The following is a 13,793-nucleotide window of genomic DNA, read 5'->3' as shown; positions in this document are numbered from 1 at the left end:
CAAATATTTGAAAATGATAAGTCTGTGGTAGGTGCTGGGTTAGCTGTCATCACATATACATGCAAGGTTTCCAACATCAACCGTTATCAAAACTTCCCAGCAATCCTTCCTGCCATCTTTCTTGCCCATTCCCATACAGCTATTTTACCATTTCACCTCTTTTCTGAAGACTTATACTCCCCCATACTATATTCTCAGCAAATAGCTAAAGCAAATAGTGAAGATGCCCTGGAATCAGAGAAGCTGGGTTCAAAACCAGATAAGCCACTTGGAAACTGGGTCCCTTGAACAAGCTTCCTGACTCCTCTGAAATTCTGTTTTGCTATGAGGATGATGACAGTTCCTACCACACAGAGTTGTGGGGATTAAATGAAATAATGCATGTAAACCCCAGCAATTATTAGCCAATTCTATAATCTTACCTTCTAGTTTGCAGAGATAATAATAGAAGCCATCAGACAATAACTCCTTCCACTTCCTGCTTCCCCACCCACACACCTGTCCTTTTCTGCATTCATCCTTACCCCATCCTTACCCACCTCAGTGGAAGAGTTTCTCTTCAGGCCCAAGGCTATGCCCTCCACTGAGTCTCTGTGTCTCCCTCCCTCCTGCCTCCTTAGTGAGCTTGGTCTGTTTGTAACTCTCTTCTCTATACTGCTGAGTTAATTTCTATAAATTTCCCTCAGCCTACAAGACCATAGTCAGTAAACACTTCCTTAGCACCTACTATGTGCCAAGCCCTGTGTTAGGCATTGTTGGTAAAGATGGATTGAATGTGTCATGGTCTCTGCCCTCCGGAAGTGTGGGCGTAGTGGTGCATGTGTTCAAGCCCCAGTTAAGTGCTCAAGCCCCGAGAGGACCCCTGTTTTCCTTCCGAGTGATGTTTCTCCTTCTCCCCTTTGCAGCCTGTGTCAGTCAAGGTTCTCCAAGCAAATAGACCTATCTGGGGTGTCTGACATTTCTTGAGACTCTCCCCGTGGCTTCTGTGACGTTCTCACCTCCTATAGAGCTTTGTTTTGCTACTTTGCTGACCTCCCTCAGTTTCCTTTGCAGGTGTTTTGGTGGATCTTCTCTTCAAAAGGTGGTATTCCCAAAAGTTTTACTCCTCAGCACTCTTCTCTCACTTTATACGAGTGGCTTTTAACACTGGGGAGGGGTGTCCTGACCCTTTGTGAACCTGGTGAGAGCAATGGATCCTCTCCCATGCTGACTGCGTACATACAATATATTGCAGAGAATTTCAGTGGGTTCACAGATCCTGTGAAGCTTATCTGTACTCTCCCACCAGTTCATTGACCTGGCAAAGTCCTAGTCACCCTTGAGATCCAGCTCAGATGGCATGCCACCCCCTCTGGGAACCCTCCTTAACCCACTGTGTCCCCAGTGGAGGGTGGAAGCTGCTCCTGAGCACTGGCCTCTCTCCCAGCACCAGCCCACTGTGTCACAACAGTCTGCTTCCCTGCCTGCTCTCCTACTAGACTGTGCCCATATCGTATTCCTCCTTGTTTATCATCAGCACATAGCAGACTTCCTAGCATATAGAAGCCACACAGTAATGTTTGATGAAAAGTAAATACATGAGTCTATTTTCAAAGCAACCCTGTCAATACATATTGAAATCCTTACTTTACAGAGATAGGCTCAGAGTGAATGGTCCAAAGTCAGGGAAGGACAGAGCTGAGTTGTAAATGCTGGTCTGCTGGCCTCCATAGCCCATCCTCGTCCCACCACACCAGACTGTCTTGAACCCCTGTAGTTAGTCCACTAACAGCATGTCTCCCCCTCTGCCCAGTTCTTTCCACTTGAGTCAGGAATGTTACAGTTGAGATTTACAAAAAAGAACTGACCCAGAAAGATATCAGAGTTGACTACAGCAAAAACTGGGTCCTGCCTACTCTTGCTCCTCCCACCCCCATTCACACCATTTGGGTTTGGGGTGGGGTCCTCATGGATCCAAGGAAGCATTCTGCATGGTCCTCAGCCAAGGGAGAAACCTCACAAAAGCAACAAGTAGGAGTTCAATCCAAAGAGACTAGGGCACTAGGCAGGTCCTAAACAGAAGGACGGTGGAGCAAAGCAGAAATCCAGGCCTCCATCCATTCATGCACTCACTCACTCACTCATTTGTTCATTCGCTCAGCAAATAAATATTCATCCAGTTCATTCCTTCCAAATCACTCAGGTGGGCTCCTCCACATTACCTGGGACAGAATAAGTAAAAGAGCCCAGAGAAAAGCCAGCAGTTACACCAATTAAAGCCCCGTCACATGGAAGGAGTGGCAGGGGAGGCGTAATGCTCTCCCAATAACCCTGGTTCCCGGGGGTTTACCTCGGCCACTGGTCTGGGAGGGTGACCAATCTCTCCATTCAGGCTTGGTTAATACTGACCCTGGCTCTGTCAGGATTGGCCCAGGAACTAAGATGGGTCTGAATTGGCTGATGGGTAGTCATCAGTATATCTAGCAATGAAGAGTGGCAATGGGGAGCCAAGTGGATGACCGAGAACTACAATCCAGGCCTAATGCCCTATGGGGAGTCACAGAATGATTTCTCTCCAGTTGTCCAAGTTATGGACATGCCTTCAAAGAAGAGGCAATATCGCCATGATGATTTCAGGAAATAAAGGTTTTGCTGCTGAAGAAACTAAAGTTAGACTTATGGCTGACCTTCACTGATGGGCATGATGCCAGGTGAGAAGAAGATGAACATTTTAGGGTGTGGAATAACAAGAGGGCTTATGTATCTCCTGTTTTGTTTACAGCAATTACCTGTGGACACCCAGGCAACCCGATCAATGGCCTGACTCAGGGCACCCAGTTTAATCTCAACGATGTGGTCAAGTTTGTTTGCAACCCTGGCTATGTGTCCGAGGGGGCTGCTAGGTCCCAGTGCCTGGCCAGTGGGCAGTGGAGCGACGTGCTGCCCACCTGCAGAAGTGAGTCACCCTTCTTCTCCTTCTCCACCCCCAGCGCCTCTGCCATCTGTGGTTAGTAACCCATGAGCAGAAGCCAATGGACTCAGTCCTAGTGTTTGACTCGGGTAGGGAAGGCTTAGAGCAGTGAAGTATCAGAAATGGGAACTTTCTCAACCCCTAGATACAGCCGTATAACATTTCATCATTGGTTGCATAAAGAAAGCAAACAAAGTTTCATCTTTCAAATCAGAACTCAGAAACAATCTTGTGTCCGTATCATAGAACCAATGATTCGTCATTATCATGTAGAGCCCTATTCTTGATGAAAGGAAAAAAAGCAGAAGGGTTCGAATGAAACATAAAAAGCAAGGAGTCTAGGGATTGGGGTGAAGGGGGAGGGAAGAGAAGAAACCAAGGACTTCAGGACTCTGTAGAGAATATTCGGGCCCCATTTGGACTACTTGGGCAATAGCTCCGAAAGCTTTTGAAGGCTGTTCACTGTTAATGGCAGTAAACGGCAAACGGAGCTGTCTGCCTCTTACCGAGAATGGCTGGGCAGGCTCGATGACATTCGAGTGGAGAGTCAGGGAGGGCTGAACATGAGCAAGCCTAGCCCTGATCTGGAGGTTGATGGAGTCCCCGTAGCTCTGAAGGCTGAGATTCCCTGGGATGATGGCTCCTCCTTGCAGTATTGGGAGTACACAGTGATTGGCTGTGCAATGTGTCACAAGTCATTTGTGACTGATATTAAAGGACCAAAGTGTCAAATGATTTTTAAATAAATCAGGATACATTCACAACTAACCTTAAAATAACTTCCCTCTCTTAACATTTCAAGGTGCCACACTGAGTGAAAGAAGGTTCTAGAGACACAGGGAAAATTGCCATGACCTTGTGTTGGCCTGCCTTTGATCATCTATTCAGACAGTAAAGAGTTGAGAATGCTGCTTTGGGGTGTTAGCCCATGTCCCCTTTGCCTCAAGAATTTTGCTTCATTTCCCCAACACAAGATGCAAATTCTTCTGTAACTTCCGCCCCCGCCCCACCAGCCCCTTCCCAGGGTAACATGCTTAAGAGCAGTCTCAAAATCAGAAAGCTGAGGTAAAATCCTTAGCAACCGTGGCCTCCAGTACTGATTCCCACCATCCCATTCTCTACCCTGACAGATTGACCTGTCTAAAATGCACTCCCTGTTTAAAATGCCTTCGCAGACTTCCCACTGTCATTAGGAGAATAGTACTCTCCTCTGGTTTACAGGGCCCAAACAACCTGGCCTAGCCGCCTGTCCAGCCTCATTCTTCTTCATGCCTGTGTTGGGTCCCGGCCACAAGGAACTACGTCCATTTCCTCACCCCCCAGGGCACTCCCACACAGGTTCCTAAAATGCATTCTTCTCTGTCCCCCGCACCACCCTGCTTTGTGTGATTTGTGCCCTGTCATCAGGAGCCAGCTCATATGTCACTTTTCCTGGGATGTCTTTCCTGCTCCACCCCCTGCATTGGGCTAGATGCTCTGCTTCCATGAGCCAGATGCTTCCAGAACATTCTCTGCTGCCCCTATCAGAGCGCTTATCAAACAGGATAATTGCTTGTTTGTTCTTTTCTGTCTAGACCAGCAGTTTTCACCTGGGGGTGATTTTACCTATTCCCCTGCCCCAACACGGGACAGATGTCTGGAGATTTTGGGTTGTCACAACTGGAGGTTTTTCTATTGACATCTGATAGGCAAAGGCCAGGGATGCTGTTCAACATCCTACAATGTGCAGGACTGTCCCCCACAATAAAGAATTATCAGCCCAAATGTCCATAGTACCGAGGTGGAGAACCCCAACTCTAGATGGTAAATTCTGTAGTATCCTTACTGCTTGGCTCTCCATATACCATAATAAATACTGTGAATGAATAAATGCTTGTCTTGTGACACCAATCTCTCTGAGCCTCAGAGAGGCTCATCAAAGGTTAAAATACCTCAGACCTTAAAAGCTTATCAAAGATTTAAAATACCTGCCCTGCAAACCTCATATGATAGCTATGAGATTCAGGCAAGATAATGGATGTGAAAATGTTTTGAAAGCAAAAGTACACAACATGAGTTTTGAATGATAGTGTCATTATTCTAAAATTGCACTCTGATTTTGAGTTAAGCTGCTTTGGAAACACTTTAACATTTAAAAGTCAAATTTATCCCCCAAGATATTAATCTCTCCCTGAAAAACTCATAAAAGTGATTAAAACCGTTTCCAAAGGAGCCCAACCCCTGGTCAAGTCGGCCCTTCAGTTTCACAATTGACGAGCTTTGCTGCAGGAGACACATTGTGCCAGGGAAAGGAGCACACAGATCAAGGCATTCATGCCCTTGAGGGACTCAGATATTCAAATAAATCGCTGATACATTCTGCAGTAGAGGTTTGTGCAAGGGAGCACTGAGGAGAGGTTAGTCAGTCTGGGAGGAGGCGGGAGGGCTTCTCGGAGGAGGTGATGTCTAGCTGGATGGGCAAAAATGAGTCCCTTAACCAGGTCATCAAGGTGAGGGCAGAAGTACCAGTCGCAGGACCAGCTCACCCTCCCAGGCAGGATCTGCCTCATGTTGTTGCCTATTTTGGTCTAGAAATTTTGCTGTACTGGAAATATGTGCCTGTTTGGGCTTCTGGATTCTCATTTCAAAGCACCTGGATGTCCTCACGTCCAGGTGCCTGCATTAAGCGTCTTGTTCCATTGCAGTCATCAACTGTACAGACCCTGGGCACCAAGCCAACAGCGCCCGTCAAGTCCATGCCAGCGGCCCACACAGGTTCAGTTACGGCACCACTGTGTCTTACCAGTGCCACCACGGCTTCTACCTCCTGGGCACCCCGGTGCTCAGCTGCCAGGGAGATGGCACATGGGACCGTCCCCGCCCCCAGTGTCTCTGTAAGTAGACGTCATCTACTTAAAATGATCACCTGTGCAGGCTGGTGGGATGGTTCATGTCAAAGAACTGTCCTCCCTTCTGTGAGGTGTGGTGTGTGTGTGTGTGTGTGTGTGTGTGTGTGTGTGTGTGTGTGTGTGTGTTACTTCACCATGACTGTCACTCTGGCTGCTCCTTGGATGTCAGAGCCCTTCTCGGGCCCCTGTTGGGTTATTGCCTTACCAGTTCTCTTATTCTCTTTCTTCCTGGCTGGAGGCCTGTTCCCTTTCCTCTCTAGGATTGCCACCAACTGCTTCCGTCTTTGGGGCTCCCGTCCATCAGAACTGGCTGCTGGCAGGACACTGTCTCCCATTTCACCTCTTCTTTGCTTTCCCAGAAAGACAATACACGAACCCCTTTCCTTTGAAGGGCTGACGCAGAAATGCCCCAGACTCTTGAGGCAGACAGACCTAGATTTGAATTCTGGCTTTGCCACTAAACAAGCTGTGCGGTTTGAAAGAAAAAAGTCCACTAGCCTCTCCGAGTCTCTGTTTCTTCACGTATAAAAATGACGCTAATACCTACTCCACTGGGTTATTTGAGGATGAAATAAGGAAATTCTTAAAAGTGCCCAGTATAGTACTTAGTAAGCAATAACTGCTTTAACTATTATTAGGGAAAAAATATGGGGACATCATGTTTTAAAAAAAAGGGCGGAGGAGGTGCTCAAAATCCTACCATTTGGTTCTAGCCTCACACATCTTTATGACAAAATCAGTCCCTCCATCTCTTGCTCCCTGCTCTTTTTCCTCAAGCTGAATCCTGTGGATTACTTTCCCCATCTTCCTACTAGTAGAGGTGAAGATGTATTCCAGAGGGATTATGGGTAGTGAGTTTTGGCCACTCAGCAATCCACTTACCTTTGGCAAATCATATACCTTTTGTGGTATCCCCACACCTCCAGTCTGCATGACCCCATTTCCTTACGTCCTGTGCCCCTAGGTATGATAGGAGACTATACAGCTATTCACGGCCCAAATTTCCCTTGTTTGAGGACCCCAACCTGTCCATCCAGCCCATTTATGACTGATAACTTTGGAGGGCTTGGAAATGGACAGCCACCCATGTACAGTGGTACCAGGTAAGATTCAGAGAGCATGGTGGTTGCAAATTGTATCTTCTGGTAAAATGAAGCTTTTTATCATAATAAAATTATTCTATCTGTATTAATTTTTTGCCCCGAAGCTTATTTTACCTGATGTTAACATTGATATTAAAGTAATTAACACATAATTATATTAATATAATTTATAACCAGCTTCTTTTGGAAGATTTAATCTATTTGCATATCTCCTCTTTTTAATGAAATATGATTTACATGCTATAAAATTCATTCTTTTAAAGTCTATAATTCAATGATTTTAAGACTGTCTTTCCCCAAAAATAAGACCTCGCTGGACCATCAGCTCTAATGCATCTTTTGGAGCAAAACTTAGCATAAGACCCAGTCTTATTTTACTATAATATAATACCGGGTCTTATTTTACTATAATTTCTAAGACCGGGCCTTATATTAATTTTTGCTCCAAAAGACACATTAGAGCTGATAGTCCGGCTAGATCTTATTTTCGGGGAAACAGGGTATCTAATTGTAGAGCATTTTCATCACCCCAAAAGGAAACCCTTCAGCAGTCACTTTCCATTCCCCACCACCACTCTATCCCCTGGTAATCATTAATCTACTTTCTGCCTATGAATTTGCCTATTCTGAACACTTTATATAAATGGAATTAAATATGTGGCCTTTTGTGACCGGTTTCTTTAACTTAGCATAAAGTTTTCAAAGTTCATCCACGTGATTGCATGTGTCAGTGCTTCATTCCTTTCTATGGCCAAATACTATTCCATAGATGGATAGACTACATTGTGTTATTCATTCCTCAGTTGACAGACATTTGAGTTGTTTCTACTTTTTGGCTATTATGAATAATGCGGCTATGAACATTTATGTGGACATACGTTGTCAGTTCACTTGGATATATACCCATATATCCAGCTGGACAGTGGAATTGCTGGGTCATATGGTAACTTTATGTTTAACTTTTTGAGGTTAACTGTTTTCCAAAGTGGCTGCACTATTTTACATTCTCGCCAGCAGCATACGAGGTTTCCAATTTTTTCACATCCTCACTTACACTTGTTATTGTCCATTTTTTTGTTATAGCCATTCCAGTGGGTGTGAGGTTGTATCTCATTGTGGTCTTGAGCTCCATTTTCCTAATGTCTTACGGTGCTGAGCATCTATTTATGTGCTTATTGGCCATTAATAGCTCTTCTTTAGAGAAATGTTTATTCAAGTTCTTTGCCCATTTTTTAATTGAGTTGTTTGTCTTTGTACTACTGATTTGTAACAGTTCTTTATATATTCTGGATACTATGCTCATGTCAAATACATGCTTTACAAACGTTTCCTTCCATTTTGTGGATTATCTTTTCGCTTTCTGGATGATGTCCTTTGATGCATGAAAGCTTTTCATTTTAATGAAGTCCACTTTACCTAGTTTTTCTTTTGTTGCTTGTGTTTTTGGTGGAATATTTAAGAAATCATTGCCTGATCCAATGTCACCTCGTGATCCAAGGTCACGTCATCTGTGAATAGACGTAATTTTCCTTCTTCCTTTCCAACTTGGATATCTTTTGCTTCTTTTTCTTACTTAATTTCCCAAGCTAGAACTTCCAGTACAATGTTGAATAGAAGTACCAAGAACAGACACTCTAGTCCCTGGTCTTTGGGGAAAAGCTTTCAGTTTCTCACCATTAAGTGTGATGTTAGCTGGTTTTTGTTTGTTTGTTTGTTTGTTTGTTTGTTTTTGGTAGATTCCCTTTATTAGATTAAGGAAGTTCCCCTCTATTCCTAGCCTATTGAACATTTTTATCATGAAGGGTGTTGTAGTTTCTTAAATGCTTTTTCTGAATCTATTGGGATGATCATGTGGGGTTTTTTTCCTCATTCTATTAGCATGGTGTATTACACCGATTGGTTTTCATATGTTGAACATGCTTGTGTTCCTGGAACAAATCACACTTGGTCACGGTGTGTAATCCTTTTAATATGCTACTGGATTTGGTTTACTAGTATTTTGTTGAGGATTTTTACAACTATGTTTATGAAGTATATTGGTCTGTAGTTTTCTTTCTTTGTGATGTCTTTGTCTGCCTTTGGTATCAGAATAATCTGGCCTTATCGAATGAGTTGGGAAGTGCCCTCTCTTCTACTTTTAGGAATAGTTTGAGAAAGATTGGTGTTATTTCTTCTTTAAAAGTTTGGTAGATTTCAATAGTGAAGTCATCTGGTCCTGGGTTTTTCTTTGATAACAGTTTTTTGATTGTTAATTGATTCTATTGATTTGTTATAATTCTATTCAGGTACTTCATTTCTTCTTAAGTCAGTTTTGGTGGGTTGTGTGTTTCTAGGAAGTTGTCCATTTTACCTAGGTTATCTAATTTGTTGGTATGCAACTATTTATGTTTATAGTATTCTCCTGTAAGCCTTTTATTTCTGTAAGGTTGGTTGATAGTAATAGCCCAACTTTCATTCCTGATTTTAAAATTTTGAAACTTCTTTCTCTCTTCCTTTCTCTGTCTCTTTGTCTCTCTCTCTTTAGACTAGCTACACATTTGTCAATTTTGTCGATCTTTTCAAAAAAACTTTTGGTTTTATTTATTTTCTCTGTTTTTTTCTGTTTTCATTTATCTCTATTATTTCCTTTCTTCTGTTTGCTTTGGGTTTAGTTTGCTCTTCTTTTTCTAGTTTCTTAAGGGGGAAGGTTAGGTTGTTGGTTTGAGAACTTTTTTTCAATGTAGGCATTTACAGCTATAAATTTTCTCCTGAGCATCACTTTCACTACATCTCATAACTTGGTAAATTATATTTTTATTTTTGTTCACCTCAAAGTATTTTCTAATTTCTCTTCTGAGTTTTGTTGTTGTTATTGTTGTTGTTATTGTTATGTGTTTTTTCAATTTCCATATATTTGTGAAATTCCCAAATTTCCTTCTGTTAATTGATTTCTAATTTCATTGCATGTGGTTGGAGAACATACTTTGTATGATTTCAGCCTTTTTACATTTATGGAGACTTATTTTATGGCCTAACATACAGTCTATCCTGGAGATTATTCCATGTGCACTTAAGAAAACTGTATTCTGCTGTCATTGAGTGCAGTTTTCTATGAATGATTGTTAGTTCTAGTTTTATAGTGTTGTTCACTGTATTTCCTTGTTGATCTTCTCTCTGGTTGTTCTATCCATAATCTAAAGTGGGCTGTTTAAATCTCGTACTATTGTTGTTGGTTTGTCTATTTCTCCTTCAATTCTGCTAGCTTTTTGCTCCATGTATTTGAGGTGTCTGCTTTTAGGTGAATATAGGTTTATAATTGTTGTATCATCTTGATGGCTTGACCCTTTTGTCATTATAAAATGCCCTTCTTTTTTAGTAACAATTTTTGTCTTAAAGCTTATCTTGTCTGACATTAGGATAGCCACTCCAGCTCTTTTTTTGTTACTGTATACATGGTATATCTTTTTCCATCTTTTTACTTTCAGCCTATTTGTGTCTTTGAATCTAAAGTGTGTCTCTTATAGACATTATAAAGTTGGATCATGTTTACTATTCATTTTGCTAATATCTGCCTTTTATGTGTTTAATTCACATTTAATGTAACCACTGATGAGAAATCACATGGAGACAGGGACCATGTGGAGAACAATCACAATGCCTCAGTTGACAGCCAAGACCAAGCCATTGTAGAAGGGAGTCAACTATAGTACTTACCAGTGTGGCCTCTTGGATTCAACCTGCCTGATTTCAAGAACTAATTATACCGTTGAATAGGTCTGTGACCTTGGGCAAGTTACTTCTCCTCACCATGCCTCATTTTCCTCATCAGTAAGATAGAGATAAGAATGGTACCTACCTCATCGGTTGTCTTAATGAATAAATAGTATAATCCTTGAAATTCACTCTATCAGTTATCTATTGCTGTGTAACAAGACATCTCAAAACTTAGTGGCTTAAAGTAGCAACTGTTTTTGTTTTCTCACAATTCTGTAAGTCAGAAATTCAGGTATGGCTTAGTAGATATATCCATCTGGGTTCACCAGAGAAACAGAGCCAATAACCGATTATGGTATTGGCTCATGTGATTATGGAGGTTGAGAAGTCCCAAAGTCTGTAGTTGGCCAGCTGGAGACCCAGGAGAACAGATGGTGTAGTTACAGTCTGAGTTTGAAGCCCTGAGAAGCAGGAGAGCCAATGGTGTGAATTCCAAGTCTGAATCCAAAGGCAGAAGACTGATGTCCCAGCTCAAAGACCATCAGGCAGAAAGAGAATTCTCTCTTACTCTACCTTTTTGTACTATTCAGGCCTTTAAGAGATTGGGTGAGGCCTACCCATATTGGGAAGGGCAATCTGCTCTACTCAGTCTACCTATTCAAATGTTAATCTCATTCAGAAACACCCTCACAGAAAATGCTTGACCTAATATCTGGGCATCCTGAGGTCCATTCAAGTTGACACATAAAATAAACCATCACAGCAGGGATAGCTCATCTGTGCTACATGTAGCTCAATTAGGACTGGAGGATCCAAGATGGCCTCACCTACCTGTTTAAGGCCTTAGTACTGGCTGTTCTCCCCGTGGCATCTCTCCATGTGGCCACTCTCTCCAGCAGAATGGCTTGGTCTTCTTTACTTGGAGGCTGAATTCCTAAAGCAAAAAAAAGGGAAGTTAGAAGCTGTCTTAAGGCCAGAGCTCAGAATCCCCAAAACCTCATTCCACTACAGTCTGTTGATCAAAGCAAGTCACAAGACCAACCCAGATTCAAGGGGAGGGCAAATAATAGACTCCATCTCTTGGAGTGGAAGGAGTGGCATGCTCGTCCAGGGATGGGAAGAATTGTGGTGACCATCTTTGCAAACAATGCACTACAGTCAGCCCTTTGGCGACTATAGTTCATATCCTTCCCGTAGGCAACATACAACCCCTCATCATCAAGACCTCTGAAGTCATATTCATTTTATTTTAGTTATCTGTTGTGAAACAAAGCACCCCAAAGTGTAGAGGCTTAATGCAACCATTATTTTATTGCTAATAATTAGTGGAAACGGTACATTTCCACTAAACCCTGCTAATGGCTCCTGTGTCTGGACTGGGCCTAGAAGATCCAAGATGGCCTCACTCACTTGTCAGGGAACTTGTTCCTGGTTGTTGACTGGGGCATCATGATTGTTCTCCACATGGTCCCTGTCTCCATGGGATTTCTTACCATTCAGTAGTCTAGGCCAGACTTCCTTACATGGTGGCAATTCCAAGAAAATGAAGGCAAAAGCTGCCAGGCCTCTGAGGTCACAACTGGTCGAATGTCATTTTCACCACACCCCAAGGGTCAAAGCAAGTCACAAGGCCAGCCCGGATTCAAAGCGGAGGAGAAACAGGCTCCACGGCTTGATGGGAGGAATTGTTAGCAGCAGTCTCTGCCAGTAATCTACCACAAGTACCTAGAACAGTGTTTGACACACAATAAGACCACAGTGAGAAGTGGAGATACACAAAACCTATTCATGCCATCTCTGTGCCCGCCCAAAATTCCATCATTGGCGACAGCGTTAACCCAACTCAGATTTTATCCCTTTGATCACCTGTCCCGGTCATCATCCACACCATGCCCTGTGCCTTTTCTGGGTATAAACAATGGCTACAGGGATCTCCCAACATACCCTAGGTTTAGTCCATCCAAGTCATTATCGTCTCTTCTTGAACTACTGCAACACCCTTCTCATTCTTGCCCCACTGGAATGTTCTCCACACAGGAGCCAGAAGGATCTTACTAAAACGTGTATCAGACCATGTCACTCCAGTAGTATTCCATCATGCTTACGGAAGAAGCATAACCTGGCTCCTAGCCACCTCTCCCACATGTCTTCTTCCATTCTTCTCCTGTTCACTTTCGTCCAGCAGCCCTGGCTTTCTAGCTGGTCCTCAAATACACAAAGGGTGTCCTTTTCACCCAGATCTTGCATGGCTGTCCAATTGACATCACTCAAATCACTGCTCACATGTCACCTCCTCAGAGAGATCTTTTCTGACCACCTTCCTCAAAACTAGCATCCTCATCCCAGCCCTGAACGCCCTTTCCTGATGCAGCTTTATTTTCCTTCATAGCACCCCTAGAATTACCTATATATTTTCTTATTTATAGTGTCTTCGCCCACGAGACTACAAGCTCCACGAGAGCATGGGCTTTATTCTCCCAAACACATAAAACAGTGCCCAGCAGCTAATAGGCACTCAGTAAATATGCACTGAGTCAACGACAGAACCTGGGGTCAACCTGTGGCTAGAACAACGGGGAGGCAAAGTGCAGTGCCCTTGACAGCATCTCCCTGCCCTAACCTGTGCACTTCAGCTCAAGTATTCTAATCGTATCACTGGTTTCCACAGTCACACTGTGGTGTTTCAGGAAAGGGAACTTGCCAACTGAGGGAACATGTCGGGGACAGTGAATGTGGGCAACTGCATGATGCAGTGGGGAAGGGACTATAACTGGCCCTCCTTCTGGAACCTGTGGTCAATGCAGACAATCCGAGGGTGACGATCGTCCATTTTTGTCTGATAAGTGCTATGTGTACCACCTTTCTGCGAGAGACATCTTAGGTATGTCCTACAGCAGTGAGGAAATAGGGAGAGGAGAGCACAAGAGGCAAGAAAGTAAGGAAACATATTATTGCATAGCTACTACCTGCTGAGCAGTTTCATGCATATTATCCCTTCAACTCTTAAAACAACAGGTATTACTCCCCATTTCACTGATACGGAAACTGTAGCAAGATGAGTAGGTGTTGTCTGCTGATGTCAGGTGGGTGTGCCAGAAGAAAGTTTGCTTCGATAGGTACCCGGGGTTTCTCTTTCTCTCTGCCTGTCACTGCAAACAC

General features: G+C 43.2%; 1 protein-coding gene across 5 annotated transcripts in view; it reads left to right on the top strand.

The window, feature by feature from the left end:
- Nucleotides 1–13,793, top strand: part of CSMD2 (CUB and Sushi multiple domains 2) — a 577,361-nt gene that overhangs the window by 528,324 nt on the left and 35,244 nt on the right. For all 5 annotated transcript variants that reach the window (XM_088791016.1, XM_088791015.1, XM_088791014.1 and 2 more), the window contains 2 exons: nucleotides 2,762–2,935; nucleotides 5,635–5,823. In XM_088791016.1, the coding sequence (XP_088647142.1) occupies nucleotides 2,762–2,935; nucleotides 5,635–5,823 (363 nt within the window). The remainder of the gene's footprint in view (nucleotides 1–2,761; nucleotides 2,936–5,634; nucleotides 5,824–13,793) is intronic.

This window comes from Rhinolophus sinicus, chromosome 14 (assembly GCF_057876585.1).
Source record: "Rhinolophus sinicus isolate RSI-liver-muscle chromosome 14, RSI-T2T, whole genome shotgun sequence".
NCBI classification, from domain to species: domain Eukaryota; kingdom Metazoa; phylum Chordata; class Mammalia; order Chiroptera; family Rhinolophidae; genus Rhinolophus; species Rhinolophus sinicus.
Note: the sequence above shows the minus strand (reverse complement) of the source record. Positions and strands in the feature narration are given on the sequence as shown.